At 41.1% G+C, this 17,798-nt stretch overlaps 1 protein-coding gene across 1 annotated transcript in view; it reads right to left on the reverse strand.

The window, feature by feature from the left end:
- Nucleotides 1-17,798, reverse strand: part of FER1L6 (fer-1 like family member 6) — a 123,050-nt gene that overhangs the window by 16,510 nt on the left and 88,742 nt on the right. The window contains exons 33-38 of the mRNA XM_073230095.1: nt 17,490-17,650; nt 15,457-15,599; nt 13,328-13,416; nt 12,738-12,836; nt 12,273-12,514; nt 10,860-11,023 (exon numbers count right to left, since the gene is read on the reverse strand). Coding sequence (XP_073086196.1) covers nt 10,860-11,023; nt 12,273-12,514; nt 12,738-12,836; nt 13,328-13,416; nt 15,457-15,599; nt 17,490-17,650 — 898 coding nt within the window. The remainder of the gene's footprint in view (nt 1-10,859; nt 11,024-12,272; nt 12,515-12,737; nt 12,837-13,327; nt 13,417-15,456; nt 15,600-17,489; nt 17,651-17,798) is intronic.

Below are 17,798 nucleotides of genomic sequence, written 5' to 3' on the forward strand. Positions count from 1 at the left end.
GTTGAGCAGTGCAAAAGTTTTATTTAAAGGTACACACTAAAGAGAGAAAAAATGGAGATTGGCTTAAAGATGGCAGCATGAGAGGTGAGCAGAAACATCCTCCCAAAAGAAAGGCAGACACTCTGACAGACCTCCTCCCAAAACCATATACAATATGAAAATAGAGCAAATACATCTAACCCTGAAAGAGAAACAGGAAAGGAGACTGTGGCAGACTGTCTGCACCTGAGGAAAAGAACAGACCTCACAGAAAAGGGTAAAGTACCAAAGCCATGATCTGGCGGGACCTGAGCTCTTCCCCCACCCCAGCTCACTGGTGGGAGGAAGAGAAATGGAGCAAGGAGGGGGTGGAGGCCTAGGACCGCTGAACACCCAGCCCTGGAGATCTGCTCTGGGAGCATGAACCCACATTACATGGTGCTCTGGAGATTAGGGGGGTTCAAAAGCTAAGACAGGCAGAATACTTGGAGAGACTGAGATTCCAGTTGCTTGTGGAGAACAGGTACCCAGAACCGGCCACTCTGGGACAAAAGAAAGGCAGACACTCTGACAGACCTCCTGACAGCAAGAGGGCTGCTAAAGGGGCAAGGATTATACTGAGCTTACTGCTCAGGAAAAAGGACATTTGTACAAAATTGTCCCGGTGCACCCCACCCAGCAGGTTGGGAACTTCCAGGAGCTTCAGGGGCTCCATCCCCATGGCTGGCAATGCAGTTACAAGGACCCCACCATGATCCACAACCTGCTGAGCCTTCCTCCAAGCTGGCACCAGCTCACGAACTGGCTGCCCCTGCCACTGCATCAAGCCAGCCAGAGGGTGTCCCCGCCTATGGCAGCTACAAGGCAAAGAATAGAGGCTTCTCCCCTGTGCGTTCAGCCCACTGGCCCTGGCAGTGGAGGCAGGTACTGGAGCCAGGAAGCAGGAAACAGCTCTTGCCTCTCAACAGGCACCAGCACCACTCACCTGTGAGCCCTGCCATCGCTCCAGGGGAAGAGAAGCTCCAGGAAGTAGAGCTTCTGGGCACTAGAGGGCACCACCTACAGATATGAAACGTCAAAGGAACCTGGTTCAAACCAAAATCCCACAAACACCAGAAAGAGGGCCAAGTGAAACTGAACTCACCAATCTTCCTCAAAGAGATTTCAAAATAAAAATCATAAACATGCTCACAGAGCTACAGGAAAATATTCAAGAGCTGAGGGAGGAATTCAGGATTTCAGGAGAGATAGAAACTTTGAAAAATAGAGTACCTGAAAGGAAACATACAATGGAGGGATTTAAAAGCAGATTAGATGAGGTAGAGGAGAAGGTAAATGAAATAGAAATTAGAGAACAGAAATACAAAGAAGCTGAGGCACCAAGAGAATAAAGGATCTCTAGGAACATTGAGAGGACTGTGTGACCAATCCAAATGGAACAAAATTCGCATTATAGGGGTACCAGAAGAAAAGAGAGAAAAAGGGATAGAAATTGTCTTTGAGGTGTAATTACTGAAAACTTCCCCAATTTTGGGAAGGAGATATTCTCTCAGGCCATAGAGGTGTACAGATCTCCCAAAACAAGGGACCCAAAGGAAGACAACACCAAGACATATAACAATTAAAATGGCAAAGATCAAGGACAAGGACAGACCATTAAAAGCAGCCATACAGAGAAAAAAGATCATATACAAAGGAAAATCCATCAGGCTATCATCAGACTTCTCAACAGAAATATTACAGGCCAGAAGGGGGTGGCATGATATATTTAAAGCAATGAAGCAGAAGGGCCTCAAACCAAGAATACTCTATCTGGCAAGATTATCATTTAAATTTGAAGGAGAGATTAAACAATTTCCAGAAAAGCAAAAGCTGACAGAATTTACCTTCCACAAACAATTTCTACAGTGTATTTTGGAGGGACTGCTATAGATGGAAGTGTTCCTAAGGCTAAATAGCTGTCATCAGAGAAAATAAAACCACAGTAAAGAAAGTAGACCAATTAATTACTAAGCAAATGCAAAATTAAATCAATTACCCCAAAAGCCAGTCAAGGGAAAGGCAAAGAGTACAGAATAGGATACCTAGTATATAAAGAATAGAGGAGGAAGAAAAGGGAGAAAAAAAGAGAGAACCTTTAGATTGTGTTTGTAATAACATACTAAGTGAGTTAAGTTAGACCATTAGATAGTAAAGAGGTAACCCTTGAGCCTTTGGTAACCATGGATCTAAAGCCCACAATGGCAATCAATATATATCTATCAATAATCACCCTAAATGTAAATGGTCTGAATGCACTAATCAAAGGACATAGACTCACTGAATGGATAAAAAAACAAAACCTGTTTATTTGCTGCCTACAAGAGACTCACTTCAAATCGAAAGACATACACAGACTAAAAGTGAAGGGGTGGAAAAATATATTTCATGCAACTAATACGGAGAAAAAAGCAGGAGTTGCAGTACTTGTATCAGACAAAATACACTTCAAAACAAAGAAAGAAACAAGAGACAAAGAAGAAGATTACATAATGATAAAGGGGTCAGTCCAACAAGAGGATATAACCATTATAAATATCTATGCACCCAAAATAGGAGCACCTACATATGTGAAACAAATACTAACAGAATTAAAAGGGGAAATAGAATGCAATGCATTCATTTTAGGACACATCAACACACTACTCACTCCAAAGGACAGATCAACCAGACAGAAAATAAGTTAAGGAGACAAAGACACTAAACAATACATTAGAACAGATGGACCTAACAGACATCTACAGAACACCCCATCCAAAAGCAGCAGGAGTTACATTCTACTCAAGCACACATGGAACATTTTTAGGAATAGATCATATACTAGGCCACAAAAAGAGCCTCAGCAAATCAAAAGGACTGAAATTGTACCAACCGGTTTCTCAGACCACAAAGGTATGAAACTAGAAATAAATTTTGCAAAGAAAACAAAAAAGCCCATAAACATATGGAGGCTTAACAGCATGCTCCTAAATAATCAATGGACCAATGACCAAATAAAAACAGAGATCAAGCAATATATGGAAACAAATGACAACAATAACTCAACACCACAAAATCTGTGATATGCAGTGAAGGCCATGCTAAGAGGGGAGTATATTTCAATACAGGCTTACCTCAGGACAGAAGAACAATCCCATATGAACAGTTAAAGCTCACAATTAATGAAACTAGAAAAAGAAGAACAAACGAGGCCCAAAGTCAGTAGAAGGAGGGACATAATAAAGATTAGAGCAGAAATAAATAATATCAAGAAGAATAAAACAATAGAAAGAATCAATTACAGCAGGAGCTGGTTCTTCAAGAAAAATAAACAAAACAGATAAACCCCTAGCCAGATTTACCAAGAAAAAAAGAGAGTCTACACACATATGCAGAATCAGAAGTGAGAAAGAAAAAAATCACTACAGACATTAAAGAAATATAAAGAATTATTAGAGAATACTATGAAAAATTATATGCTAACAAACTGGATAACCTAGAAGAAATGGACAACTTTCAAGAAAAATACAACCTTCCAAGGCTGACCAAGGAAGAAACAGAAAATGTGAACAGACCAATTACCAGCAACAAAATTGAACTGGTAATCAAAAAACTACCTAAGAACAAAACCCCTGGACCAGATGGCTTCACCACTGAATTTTATCAAACATTTAGTGAAGACCTAATACCCATTCTCCTTAAAGTTTTCCAAAAAATAGAAGAGGAGGGAATACTTCCAAACTCATTCTATCAGGTCAGCATCACTCTAATATCAAAACCAGGCAAAGACCCCACAAAAAAGAAAATTACAGACCAATGTCCCTGATAAACATAGATGCAAAAATACTCAACAAAATATTAGCAAACTTAATTCAAAAATACATCAAAAATATCATCCATCATGATCAAGTAGGATTTATTCCAGGGATGCAAGGATGGCACAACATTCGAAAATCCATCAACATCATCCACCACATCAACAAAAAGAAGAACAAAAACCACACGATCATCTCCATAAACGCTGAAAAAGCATTCGACAAATTTCAACATCCATTGATAATAAAAACTCTCAACAAAATGGGCATAGAGAGCAAGTACCTTAACATAATAAAGGCCATATATGACAAACCCACAGCCAACATTATACTAACAGTGAGAAGCTGAAAGCCTTTCCTGTAAGGTTGGGAATAAGCAAGGATACCCACTCTCTCCACTTTCATTCAACATAGTACTGGAGGTCCTAGCCACGGTAATCAGACAACACAAAGAAAGAAAAGGCATCCATATTGGTAAAGACGAAGTTAAACTGTCACTGTTTGCAGATGACATTATATTGTACAAAAAGAAAACCCTAAAGAATCCACCCCAAAACTACTAGAAGTAATAACTGAATTCAGCAAATTTTCAGGATACAAAATCAATACACAGAAATCTGTGGCATTCCTATATACTAACGTTGAACTAGCAGAAAGAGAAATTAGGAAAGCAATTCCATTCACAATTGCATCAAAAAGAATAAAATACCTAGGAATAAACCTAACCAAGGAGGTAAAACACCTATGCCTTGAAAAACTACAAGACATTCATGAGAGAAATTAAGGAAGACACCAATAAATGGAAATACATCCCATGCTCATGGATAGGAAGAATCAATATTGTCAAAATGGTTATCCTGCCTAAAGCGATCTACAGATTCAATGCAATCCCTATCAAAATACCAATGGCATTTAGAACTATTTAGAGCAAATAGTTCTAAAATTCATATGGAACCACAAAAGACCCCAAATAGCCAAAGCAATCCTAAGAAGAAAGAATAAAGCTGGGGGAATTATGCTCCCTGACTTCAAGCTCTACTACAAAGCCACAGTAATCAAGACAATTTGGTACTGGCACAAGAACAGACTCATAGATCAATGGAACAGAATAGAGAGCCCAGATATAAACCCAAGCATATCTGGTCAATTAGTAGATGATAAAGGAGCCATGGATATACAATGGGGAAATGACAGCCTCTTCAACAACTGGTGTTGGCAAAACTAGACAACTACATGTAAGAAAATGAAACTGGATTATTGTCTAACCCCATACAAAAAAGTAAATTCAAAATGGATTGAAGACCTGGATCTCAGTCATGAAACCATAAAACTCTTAGGAGAAAACATAGGCAAAAATCTCTTGAATATAAACATGAGCAACTGTTTCCTGAACGTATCTCCTCGGGCAAGGGAAACAAAAGCAAAAATGAACAAATAGGACTATATCAAGCTAAAAAGCTTCTGTACAGCAAAGGACACCATCAGTAGAACAAAAAGGCATCCTACAGTATGGGAAAATATATTTGTAAATGACATATCCAACAAGGGGTTCACATCCAAAATATATAAAGAACTCAGATGCCTTAACACTCAAAAAACAAATAACCTGATTAAAAAATGGGCAGGGGACATGAACAGACAATTCTCCAAGGAAGAAACTCAGATGGCTAATAGGCACATGAAAAGATGCTCCACACCACTAATTATCAGGGAAATGCAAAGTAAACCACAATGAGATATCACACAGTTAAGATGGCCAACATCCAAAAGACAAGGAACAACAAATGCTGGTGAGGATGTAGAGGAAGGAGAACCCTCCGACACTGCTAGTGGGAATGTAAATTAGTTCAACCATTGTGGAAAGCAGTATGGAGGTTCCTCTAAAAACCAAAAATAGAAATATCATTTGACCCAGGCATTCCACTCCTAGGAATTTACCCAAAGAAGATAAGATCTCAGATTAAAAAAGACATATGCACCCCTATGTTTATCGCAGCACTATTTACAATAGCCAAGAAATGGAAGCAATCTAAGTGTCCATCAGTGGATGAATGGATTAAGAAGATGTACATATACACAACAGAATATTATTCAGCCATAAGAAGAAACAAATACTTCTATTTGCAACAAAATGGATGGAACTAGAGGGTATTATGTTCAGTGAAATAAGCCAGGTGGAGAAAGACAAATACCAAATGATTTCCCTCATTTGTGAAGTATAACAGCAAAGCAAAACTGAAGGAACAAAACAGCAGCAGACTCCAAGAAGGGGCTAGCAATTACCAAAGGTGAGGAGTGGTGGGGATTGAGGGGTATTATGATAGGTATACATGGTGTGCTGGGGTCGCAGTGTAGCACAGAGAAGACAAGTAGTGACTCTGTGGCATGTTAGTACACTGATGGACAGTGACTTCAATGGGGTGTGGGGGGGACTTGGTAATATGAGTAAATATATTATCCACCATGTTTTTCATGTGAAACCTTAAGAGTGTATATCAATGATACTTTAATAAAAATTAATAATAAATAAATAAATAAATATAATAATAAAGAGGAAAAAGTGCAGGTGTACGTTTATCAGAGAGGCAGTGCACAAAAAGGCTGGAGTTCCTGGTTTTTAAGAATTTTTAGGAATGTGACAAAGGGCCAGGGGGTGTAGACTTGTCAAGTGGTCTCAAGATGCTCATCTCTGGTGAGACACCATGTCTCCTATCTTCTATTATCAGTCCTCCAGCTAATTCTGCAAAACAAACAATACAAGAAATTTATTGATCTGGTTCCTCCCCAGGACAGTGGCTTCCTTCTGGGAACATATCAATCAAGACTGCCGGCCCTGCCCCCAAAGTAGGTTGAGTTATTGTCTGTTTGCTAAAGAATATGTTAAGAATCTTACTTCCTTACTTCCTGGTTTTTAAAATAGAATCTTAGCCTTAAGATAGAATCTTGCCTACTCTTACTTTACTGTTTATATATTGGCTTTTTTTGGAAAATTAATCATGATGCTTGTATCCTGTCTCTGCTCTATCTCAGTATTAACTCTTTTATGTGCTAAAACTCCATAAGACATGTATATATTATCAATGCCCATTTTGTAGAAATGGAAGCTAAAGCACAGAGAAGTTCACTAACTAGCCTCATGTCACACAACTAGTAATGAGAGAAAGGGATTCAAGTCTAAGCACTCTGCATCTACATTCCTTGGTTTTAACCCCTGTGCAATACTTACTACAGCCTAGGAAAACAGACTGTCACAGCTTAAACAACACTTCATCCATTGTCACTATGTCCCCAAACAAACCATCTGTATCCTCTGAACCACTGTTAAAATCTACCTGTCCTCTGTCCTATATCTTTAGGACATTACTCTGGTTTCTAAGGCGACTTAGATAATCATATAAGTCAGTGTGTGCTGATGTATCCATTCTCAAAGGATATTTACTGAACTCTTCCCATGTGCTCAGTACACTGAGTAAAAAGAGAAGGAAATCATATAATTTCTTTGACGTCATATAATTGGTCGATGTCTTAATTGTTCCTGAACTAATCATTTCATTCTATAACTATTTATTAAGCATTTACTATGTACCAGTCACCATGTTAGATAATGAAAATTCAGAAAGGAAAAAAATACCTTTTCTGAACTCATGTTGTTCACAGCAGAACCATGACACCTCCAGACAATTACAAATCTGCAACAAGAGCTGTGGAAGCATGACAGGGGAAGCCTATCCCAGGCTAGGGCATCTGGGAAGGCTTCCCAGAGGAGGTGACTGCTGAAAAGAGTCTCACAATACTTAAAGAGGAGTTTTTCCCAAGGAGAAGGGGGCCAAGGCATTCCAGGCAGAAGCACCAGTCCAGAGATAAGCAGGGGTGTAGAAAGGAGCAGGAAGTGACTGGGGACAGCAGTAGTTGAGGATGGTTGGCATGGTTTGAGCAGGAAGGAGTGAAAGATGAAGTTGTGAAGGCTTCTAAAGACTCTACATAGGCTGTCTCCACAGGCTTATTTCCCATTGTAAGGGTGCAATATAATGAGTTATAAGAAATACATATTTTGTCATTCAGATGACCAAATATATTATTTTCCAGGTATATTTGGTCTTTATCCACAGTTTCTGAAAACACTTCAGAGCCTTAAAGGTAAAATGAGTGTCTCATCATGTTAATATGGGACTTTTAGACCCTTACCCAATGGCTGGGGCTGGAGTCTGAATCAGCCAAAAGCTAATGATTTAGTCAATTATGACAATGCAATGAAGCCCTCGTAAAAACCACTGAGAAGAGCTTTTTGCTCTCTTGCATCCTGCTTCTCTGTCAGAGAGGTTCTACACTTGGGGAGCCAGAAAGCTTCCACATGTCCCTGAGCCAGGCCCCAAACTCCACAAGGATAGAAGAAGCCCCTTTATTTAGGACGCTGCCCTGAGTATTTCTCCATCTGGCCATTAACTTGTATCCTTTATTAAGTGGTAAACATAAGTGTTTTCTTGAGTTCTGCGAGCCACTCTAGCAAATTAATGGAATCCAAGGGGTAGGTTGTGGGAACCTCCAATCTGTAGCCGGTAGGTCAGAAGCACAGGTAACAGCCTGGGACTTGTGACTGGAGTCTGGAGTGGGGAGTGGAGGGCAGTCTTATAGGACAGACCCCTTAACCTGCGGGATCTGGTGCTGCTCCCGGCAGATGCCACAGAATTGAGTTCTCAGATACCCTGCTGGTGTTGCAGAATTGCTTGTGTTGTACAGGGAGATCTCCTCACCCCGACACACACACTGGAATTGGGGTCCAGAAACCTGAAAGGAGTTGTAAGACTATTGCTATGTATAAAAAAATACAAGAGGCCAAGGACAGACTGCCCCCAAATGTGCTACTTTGGCATGCAGATTATATTGAGCTAAAAACAATCAAGGCCCAAAAGACTAAGGAAGAAACTTTGACCTTCTCCCTGTAAAGAGAATTTAGATGGAGGACCTGCCCAGGAAGGCAGCTACCACCGAGGATGACTGCAGTATAAGATGAACTAGGTGCGGTGGGCAGGAAGAAGCCTGTCTGATCAAAGTCCTCTCTGTACCCCACTGTTTCTGGATGGCCCAGCAAACATGTATTTACCAAACATTTATTCTTTCCATTCTTCGTCTGAATTGCTTTCCTTCCCTTTGAAGTACAGGACCCCCAGCCCCTTTTCCCTAGTTCAGGATGACATATATACCTCATTTTATATGTCCTGGGAATCTGACTGCCCTGGGAATCTCATTTCTGTGTGGATTCCATGTACATAATTAAATTTAGTTTTTCCTGTTAATCTGTGTCATGTCAATTTAATTCCTAGAATAGCTGTAAGTGAGACAGAGCAGGGACATGGGACAAGGGTCATGCCACTATAAAATCTAGTTAGCCTGTGAGCAAAGGCCTAGTTTATTCTATAACTTAACCTTTATGCTGTTCTCCCTTCTTCCAATCACCTTAATCAATTAAGTGACATTGTAACCAGGACAGAAGACAGACCTCTGGAGTGAAAATGAACCTATGTGGATAAATAATGCCGAAATTCATATCTACACAGTCACCTAAATAACCCTATTCTTAGGACAAAAACTTCAAAGGAAATATTAACCACCTGTATACATCACGCCTTATACCAACCCCTACCCAAAAGGCCCTATAAAACCCAAAGCTAAACCGGTAAGCACGCCCCCTCTCTGAGGTTGCCCGCACTCCTGTCTGAGTGTGTACTGTCCCTTTAAATAAAACCTGCTTGGTGCCTCTTTTGCTTTGTCTCTGAAAGAGTTCTTGAGACTAAGACAAGGGTCTGGACCTTAATCAGTTTCAAGAGATCCTCCACCAGTAATAAATGTCTTTGTGACTTTGCTATTTCATTTAATGCAATCCTTTTCTCCCCGTTTTATTTCTAACAAGCAGGGATGCAGCTGTGAAAACCTCTGAGGTTGGGGGGGGAGGGGCGGGCGGACTTGTACTTTTCCTTCGCCTGGGTGACCCAGATAGAACTGTGGCCCTTCAATCATGTTCTTTAGCAGCCTGCTTGAATGTGTCTTTTCTTTCACTTTGGGAAGTTCCCAGAACATAAAACTCACTCCATCCAGTGTTCCCAGCTCCCAACCCAAGGGGTAGTAGGGACACAGTTCCCACGCTGTGCAGAGTCAAGCAGATACTGGACGCCGGGTGGCCCTGGCTTTAGGAGTTGGCCAGGGATTTGCCCTATGCCAAGAGGAGTTCAATGGGCCTCCCTTTCCCCCTCTGTTCTCACTTGCTCTCTCCTGCCTAGATGGCTGCAGGAGTAAAGGAGCCACTTCGCCTGGCCCCACAGGACACTGACTCTTGTCTAAGACCTTCACTGTGACGACTTCCTCTCTTACCTGCACTGGTTCAACCTCTTCACAAATTGCCAAACAGGGTCAAGAGCCCCCCCTCCCCCCTCCGTTGAAGGCGTGCCTAGCACACAGGGAGAGGCCTCCCCAGATGGAGCTACCCAGCAACAGAAGGACCTTGAAGGGTGGAGGGAAACTTTCCTCCCCGACACCACTCTCCAGTCCGAGCTAATCCACTTCTGCCTTCACCATTCCACTAACACTGCTTTTAAAATATTGAACCATGTTGGCGATGCAAGAAACGGATCATGGCTCTCCCTACTCTCGCCCCCTGGAGGAAGCTTTAAGAGCGTGGATGTCTTTTGAAATTGAATCTCACATTTGAGTGAAAGAATGAGGTAGTTCTGTTAAAATTATATATAAGTCAGGACTTCATGCATAATTTCAAGAAATGTTGAAAAAAAAAATTAATGCCAGAGGCACAAGCTCAAGCCAAGAGGAATCTAAACCATCCTGACATAGATGGCTATTAAATAAAAAACGCTGAAAGGTGGAAGGTTTGATGCATTTATAGTTTCCAAAATTCTTGCTTCTCAGTAGAACCTTTGCCCTGCAGGCTCTATGTCATTTCAAGGCACTTGACTTGAAGTTCACAAAATGACTCATTAAAAAAACATTATGTCCCTTGCCTCTCCCCTGCCAACCCTGCCTCCTGTAGCTGCCACTTACCGTGAGTTCTTTGCTTTTAGTGAAAGGCCACCAGCCCCGTACACGCTTTTGCTGGAAAATGGAGATCTTGCTCTCCTCACCTGCATTTTCAAACTTGGTGAGATCACAGCCTTTGGCAGTCTTGGCTGCTCGGGGGAAACTATTGAGGTTCATTTCCAGGGAACCTGTGGAGAGATGCCCTTAGAAGTTACAGAAGGACTTTAAAATCCATCACCATCCTCATTCACCCACCCATCCACCCAATTCATTCATTCATTCATTTGTCATTCATTTAGCACCACATTGCATCACAAGCATTGTGGGTACAAATATGACCAAGACACATTTGGGGTCCCCAAAGCATTAATAATGTGGGGGCAGGTAGAAGACAAGGGCGAAGCTACAATATGTAACTTTCAAACCTCAGTTGTAGATGTCATCACTGCTGGGCACCGTGTCAGCTCTCTGAGTGTGACCTGGATTATGTGCATGTTCTCTGAGCTTACCCTGCCCTGGCACAGGTCAGCCTATGGGGACCTCCTCCCCCAACCTCCCCTCCTTCTTTGAGGCCACTGAACTCCCCAGGTTGGGAGAAAGTCTTATTGTCTTTGTAGCTACTCTCCAAGACCTTGGTGGGCTCTCAAGAATGTATTTTCAAGGAATGAATATAAGGCAGGATAAGATAATTATATATTTTATCTGTGAGAGCATTATTTATTTTTCTCTTTAATAACTTTCCCCTATTTCAAAAGCAGTATTCATTGCTAACATTTAGAGCATGCACATAAGCAAAAAATTAACAGAAAATTTTCCATAATTCTATCCCCACAAAACTGACTGCTGCTCTATTAGTTCTCATCCATATGTCATCTGTTTCTTTGCCTACCTCTGACTATTTCTTCTTTCTATACATATAAACATATATTTTACAGAAAAGAGGGTTTTTTTTCTACACTCTTTTTTTTTCATTTAATGTATCCTGCACAACTATCCAACTCATTAAACATTCTATTTTAATGGCTGTAGGGTTGTCACTTATTGAGTGCTTACTATGTGTGAGGCACTGTGCTTAGTTTTCAAATTATATTTTCATGTTTACAGCTCCCAACACCCTCTAAGGTATGTAATATTGCTATCCCTATTTTGCAATTAGGAAAACTGAAATACAGAGACCAGTAATTAGCTGAAAACTGAACTTCTTAGCGGTAGAGCAAAGATCAACTTAAGTCTGTTTGAATATGTATCTCTCACCATAGGGATACACTGTAACTTCTTTAGCTATTCCCCTATTAATGGCTATTTTGAGTGTTTCAATTTTTGGCTCTCACAAATAGACCCGAAATTATTATCCTTGTAGCTAAATTGGACCAAGGTCTCCAGAGGCTGAGACCAAACTCTAACATTAATATGAGCTTGATAAAGCCACTGCCTTACCCAGAAAGTCATCTGAGGACAGCCTTTCAAAATCCCAAACCTGGAGCACCAACACGACTGGTGTCTTACACTCCGTCTTCTCCAAGGAGAGGATGTTCTCCCTCTTGGTAATGACCATTTGCTTCTCAGCTGGGAGATACTGAAATGGAAACAGGAAGCGCCAGTTGAAGTTCCCCTCTCCAGTTAGGGAGTTGTAATGCACATCTGTCTCCTGCTTGTCATCTTCCAAACCCTTTATCCACCTGCATAAAGGTAGAGAAAAAAATTGAATACTCAGAGTCCACTCTTTAGGCATAGGATAATAATTCTTAGCAAAATGACCAGTTAAGACCAGGAAAGTGACCTTATCTAATGAGATGAGAAAGATGGGCTCCCTTCATGGGATGTGAGTGGAATATCTTCCATGAGGCATAGGTTTGGTTGGGGGTTAAAGAGGTGGATGGATGAGTTTGTCAGTGACCTTACCCTTTAACATAAATATCACTTGATTTTTGTCCTGTGAAGATATTCTCATCTTCTAAGATGACATCATCAGTGTTCCAGATGGTTACTCTCAATTCATACCTGGGATAAATAAAGGAAGGCAGCATGAGGCTGAAGACCTGGAGAACTGAGTCAGCTGGTGTCTGTGTGATTCTGGTATTGCTCTGAGTCTATAAGCTTCTTCAACTTTGCAAAGCTCAAAAACAGCAACACTCAAGGTCTTGGTTCCATCAAGACCATGTGTCCCAGCTGGAATCACCAAGTATATGAATTTCTATTAGCATATCTGCCTTCCACTAACCCACATTTTTCAGAATGCTGAAGAATGTTGAAGCTCAGTAGTCACTACCATAAAACAGGGGCCACCATCTCAAGCACCACCACTGCTACCATCCCACCACTCACCCCCTACTGTAACCGGCCAAGTGGAAAGTGAGGTATGACTTTCAGGTGCCAAGGGATTGATGTCGCTTATGTTACAGTGTAACAACCAATGTGGCTGATCAAGTGTCATGATCTTTAATCTGCCACCATGGACTCTTCCTCTGATAGTGGGACTGCCAGTGACTTACCCTTTGGGTTGTCTTGGTGAAATATCAACAGGAGGTCCAGGCTGAGGCATATCTTTAGGAAACATATCCACCCACATCTGCAGGCGGCCCTTGTTAAGAAAAGAAGGCCTCCTTTAACTTTGGGAAGGAGGTACTACATTGGCAACTGACCATTCAGTTTTAATAACTCCCTTTACTAGAAATGGATATTAGATATCTAACATGATATAATGCAATAATGTTGATATTATCCATATTTAGAATATTTGTTGACACAGAGAACTTACACAATTTTATTAAGAATTAGAGCATATATTAAGAGTAGGGGAAAGGCAAGAAAACCCTTATTAAGCACCTACTATGTGGTACACACAGTGCTATGCACTTGATAAGCATTATCTCATTAATTCTCCCAATATGCCCACTGAGTAGATGCTATTATTTCTACTTGGCATATGCTTGCCAATTTTTACACAGACATATATAGCAGAGTCTGGATTCAACACTTTCTGTTGACCCCAGAGACCATGCCTTTTTTAAATAAACTTCTAAGAATTAAAAAGATAGTACTGTCAGAAGTACCATGCTTCATGGTTGGTAACTTATCATCCACTATCTCCATTAATGCTCACCCCAGCCATACTTCTGTGGTACACATAAAGGCTAAGGCTTAGAGAAGTCAAAGAAATGATCTGAAATCCTGTGGCTCATTAGCTGCAGAGTAGGGCCTCCCCTCCACTGCTCTGGACTCCACACATCAGAATTTACCCTGTTGCAAGGGAATTGAGAGCCCGCACAGGGAGAAGTTCCAGTGGAGTCCATGCTCAGCTGAGTTGCATACATTCTAAGTACTCCATCCGCTCAGGTGAGAAGGTGAGTGATCAAAAGTGTTGGGGTGGTCAGGAAAGATTTTATATGAACTAAGTGGGGCTTCCAATGGAGGGGGAAGGATTTGTAGGGTTTGGATGAAGGAGGGGCTTTGGCTAGAAAAGAAAAAGGCTTTCTAGGGCAAGGAACAACATAAGCAAAGAGTTAGTATTTGGGAAAAGAAGAGCCAATTCAGTGGAGGTTTCCAGCCCCAGGGCCTCTCAAGAGACATGAACATCCATGTTTAACCAAAAGCCACATGTGACAGGTAAAATGAAGTATACCGTAACCTAAAGATTTCAAGCATCTGGTAGTAAATTTCAGGAAACAATCATAAACTTCCACATCTAATAAAAGATTATCCTTCAAGATACTCCCACACACATTCTATCACCAGGTTCACCCCCACACTGCTGGGCTGGCCCGGGGGGTGTTCCTGCCTCACGATAGTCAAGCTCCTGGGCTTTGCCCAAGCTGCACAGTGAGCGTGCACAGAGCTGGGGCAGGATCAGGGACTGAAACTGCCTGGGTTAAATACCAGCCTAATGCTTACCAGCTGAGTAACACTGAGCACATTACTTAAACTCTCTGAGCCTCAATTTCCTCATCTTAAAAGTAAGGATCCTAAGTAAGTACACCACCAGGTAACAGTAAGGAATAAGGGTTAGGTAACCCACACACCCCTGTTCATCTAGCAAAATCCTGATGCATGCCCCCGTGGACCAGCTTCATTAGCAAAAGTGTTCTCTTTCACTCTCACAGTGGCCATGCCATTTGGATAAACAGTTCTATGATCATCCTAATTAGGTGAGACAACTTATGTGAAGTGCTTAGCACCCAGAAGGCTCTTAATAATGCAGATTTTGGACAAGGTCTTGGGCTTTGCAGTTTCTTAGATATCAGGGATCTTCCAAAGGAGTTGGATAAGCACTAAAGGTCAAAGCACTAAATCCAACTTTGACTTTAGAGCAGAAATTCTTAACCTCAGCATTCTTGACATTATGGGCTGAATCATTCTCTGTTGCAGAGGCTGTCCTGTGCAGCACATGTTTAGTAGCGGCTCTGACTTCTACCCACTAGATGTCAGCTGCACCCCCACCTGCTTAAGACAACCAAAAATATTTTCAGATATCATTAAATGTCCAGGGGAGGAGGGGGCAGGGGCAAATTGTCCCTGGTTGAGAACCCTTACTATAGGGAACACAAAATAAAATTTTAGGGTAAATGTCACAGTCCCTGGGGGTGAACACTGCTGCTGGGACCAGAACTGTTTTGGCCATTACCTGCTCCATTCCTGGCTTATCTTTGTGGTACAGGGGCCGAGTTTCTATGTGCTCAGGAACCAGCCTACACCCAACCTCCGGGATATCCTCCCAAGAGTGAAGAACCTTGAGGGCCAAGTGCTCATAGGACTCCACCATCTCATCTGCATGGAAGAGAGAAAAATAAAGAGACTTGTCAGATGTGAGTTCCTGTAAGGGAACAGTGATGGGCTGTCAGATGCATTTTCAAACACTCCCTTAAAGGTTCGTTTAAATATACCAGGGCACAAAGAGAGAAAAGACAGCAAATGAGAAGAGGACAAAGACTGGGAAACAGTAATGGGGTAGAGTGGGGGGAGGATTTAGAGAGCAGGAAGTGCAATGAGTCAGGAAGCTAGAAGCAGGCAGGGTCTGGGAATACAGGGCTCTTTTCACCCCTTCAGCCAGATTCCTCTAGAATCTAGGGATTACAAGCTTGGCTTTAAGTCACTAGAGAGGGTAGGTTTCCTGGAGGTATAAAACTGCTCACACCACAGTGTGAGAGGGCCTGGGGAGACCCTAGACAAGGTGAGGAAATGGGTGTGCGATATGTGTCTATGGCTGTTTTCGTGTCTTCTCTTGTTATTGCTTGGGATTGCCCTCCTACCCACACCTGCCAGCAGGAGAGGTTCTCTGATCTTTCATTTTAGCAAAAAAGGTAATACACAGTAAAAACTACTAGTAAAAACAATACTCGTGAAATAGGACAAAACGTGTTGGAATAATTAAATCTCGACAAAGCTCAGAATGGCTAAATTGGACACAGGAAAGTTGAACTCAGTTTCAAAAAAAGGCCACAAAAACAATCTCCCAATAGCAATAATTACAATTAGTAGAAGTTGATGGGGATAAATACATAATCAACGAACTAGATCTTTGTCATAAAGCTTAATCATCTAAGATCTAATCTTGATGAACATAATTTCAGATTTTGGGTAGGAAAAAGTTGTTTAATCATGAAAATGTAGGCTATTGACTAAGAAACTGAATTGACTTAATAGACTATATTGTGAAAAAATCTTTTTCTGAACAGAAATTCATTATTATGTCATTAACACACGATCTAAATGTCAATTACTCTGCATGCAAGAACTTTCAAGGGGTTCTTAATGTCAAAATGACAAGGTAAAAAGAAATTTTGGCATCAAAGTGGTGGGATCAGCATAACAGTGTCAAAACATCCTATAGCACATCTTGAATTGGGCTCAATGCATCAGAAACACTACCCCATACAGAGGCCATTTTGAAACATCAAGTAGGGTTATAAATAGAGTTGGGGTGACAGTGCAAGAATTACTCTGTATCACTGAAGTAAAAGTGGCTTTTTTCCTCATCATAAATTGATGAAAACCTTTCTGGGACCTTCCTAGTATGCCCCATAATGCTCATATAGAAAATCTACTTCCTGGTGTTGAAAAGTTGTTAGTATAACAACTATATTGCAAATAGGGATAAATTGAGTTGTGTCCAATTATTCATTTTATATAATATTCATTTTAAGGTAATTATCTACCTTCCAACACAATAATCCTACTTATCTGATCTATACTACAGAAACAACAAAAATGTGTAAAAACAGGTGCAAGGATGTTCATGATAGTATTGAGTGTCATTACATAAAAATACACAATTGTAAATGAATGACATGACCATAGACTGGAACATTATCATTGATTGTTCCAAAGAATAAAGGAAAATAGTCATAATCTATTGGAAATACAAAATGCAGGATACAAAACTATGTATGGTACATTTACAATTCTGTAAAAAAGAAATGTGACATATCACACACACATACACACACACAAAGACTGTAAGAAATACACCAGTATGCCACATGCTTATCTCTGAATTTGGGGATTATGAGTGATTTTCATTCTACCCCTTACTTTTCCATATTTTCTACCATGCATTACTTTAATAATAAATGACCACTGTCCCTAGTCACAAATACCACCAGAAGTAAGCTTTTCAAAAGAAGAGCAATGTCAGCAGGATACGCTGTGGAGGGTTACCAGTGTCCTGCTTGGTGAAGACTGTGTTTCCAGAAAACACTTGGTTCCCTATCTGTATTTTCCCGGGAAAAAAGTAGGGTCCGTCCAACTTGTTGTCTCTGCAGAGCTTGATGAGGATCTCGGTGGGTTTGGATGTGTCCCTCCAGGCATTGTATCCTTCTCTGGAAAGGGGGGGAAGGAGAGAAGGAGTGAGGCCTGGCTTCACCTGGGAGGACACACTCGAGGTCCCCACTATGAGAGCCACCTAAGTATGATCGGTGGTATCTGTCATGTTTTTCTTGCTAGTATAAAAGGCTAGTGGTTTTGGTT

The sequence above is a fragment of the Manis javanica genome, chromosome 2 (genome assembly GCF_040802235.1).
Source record: "Manis javanica isolate MJ-LG chromosome 2, MJ_LKY, whole genome shotgun sequence".
NCBI lineage: Eukaryota > Metazoa > Chordata > Mammalia > Pholidota > Manidae > Manis > Manis javanica.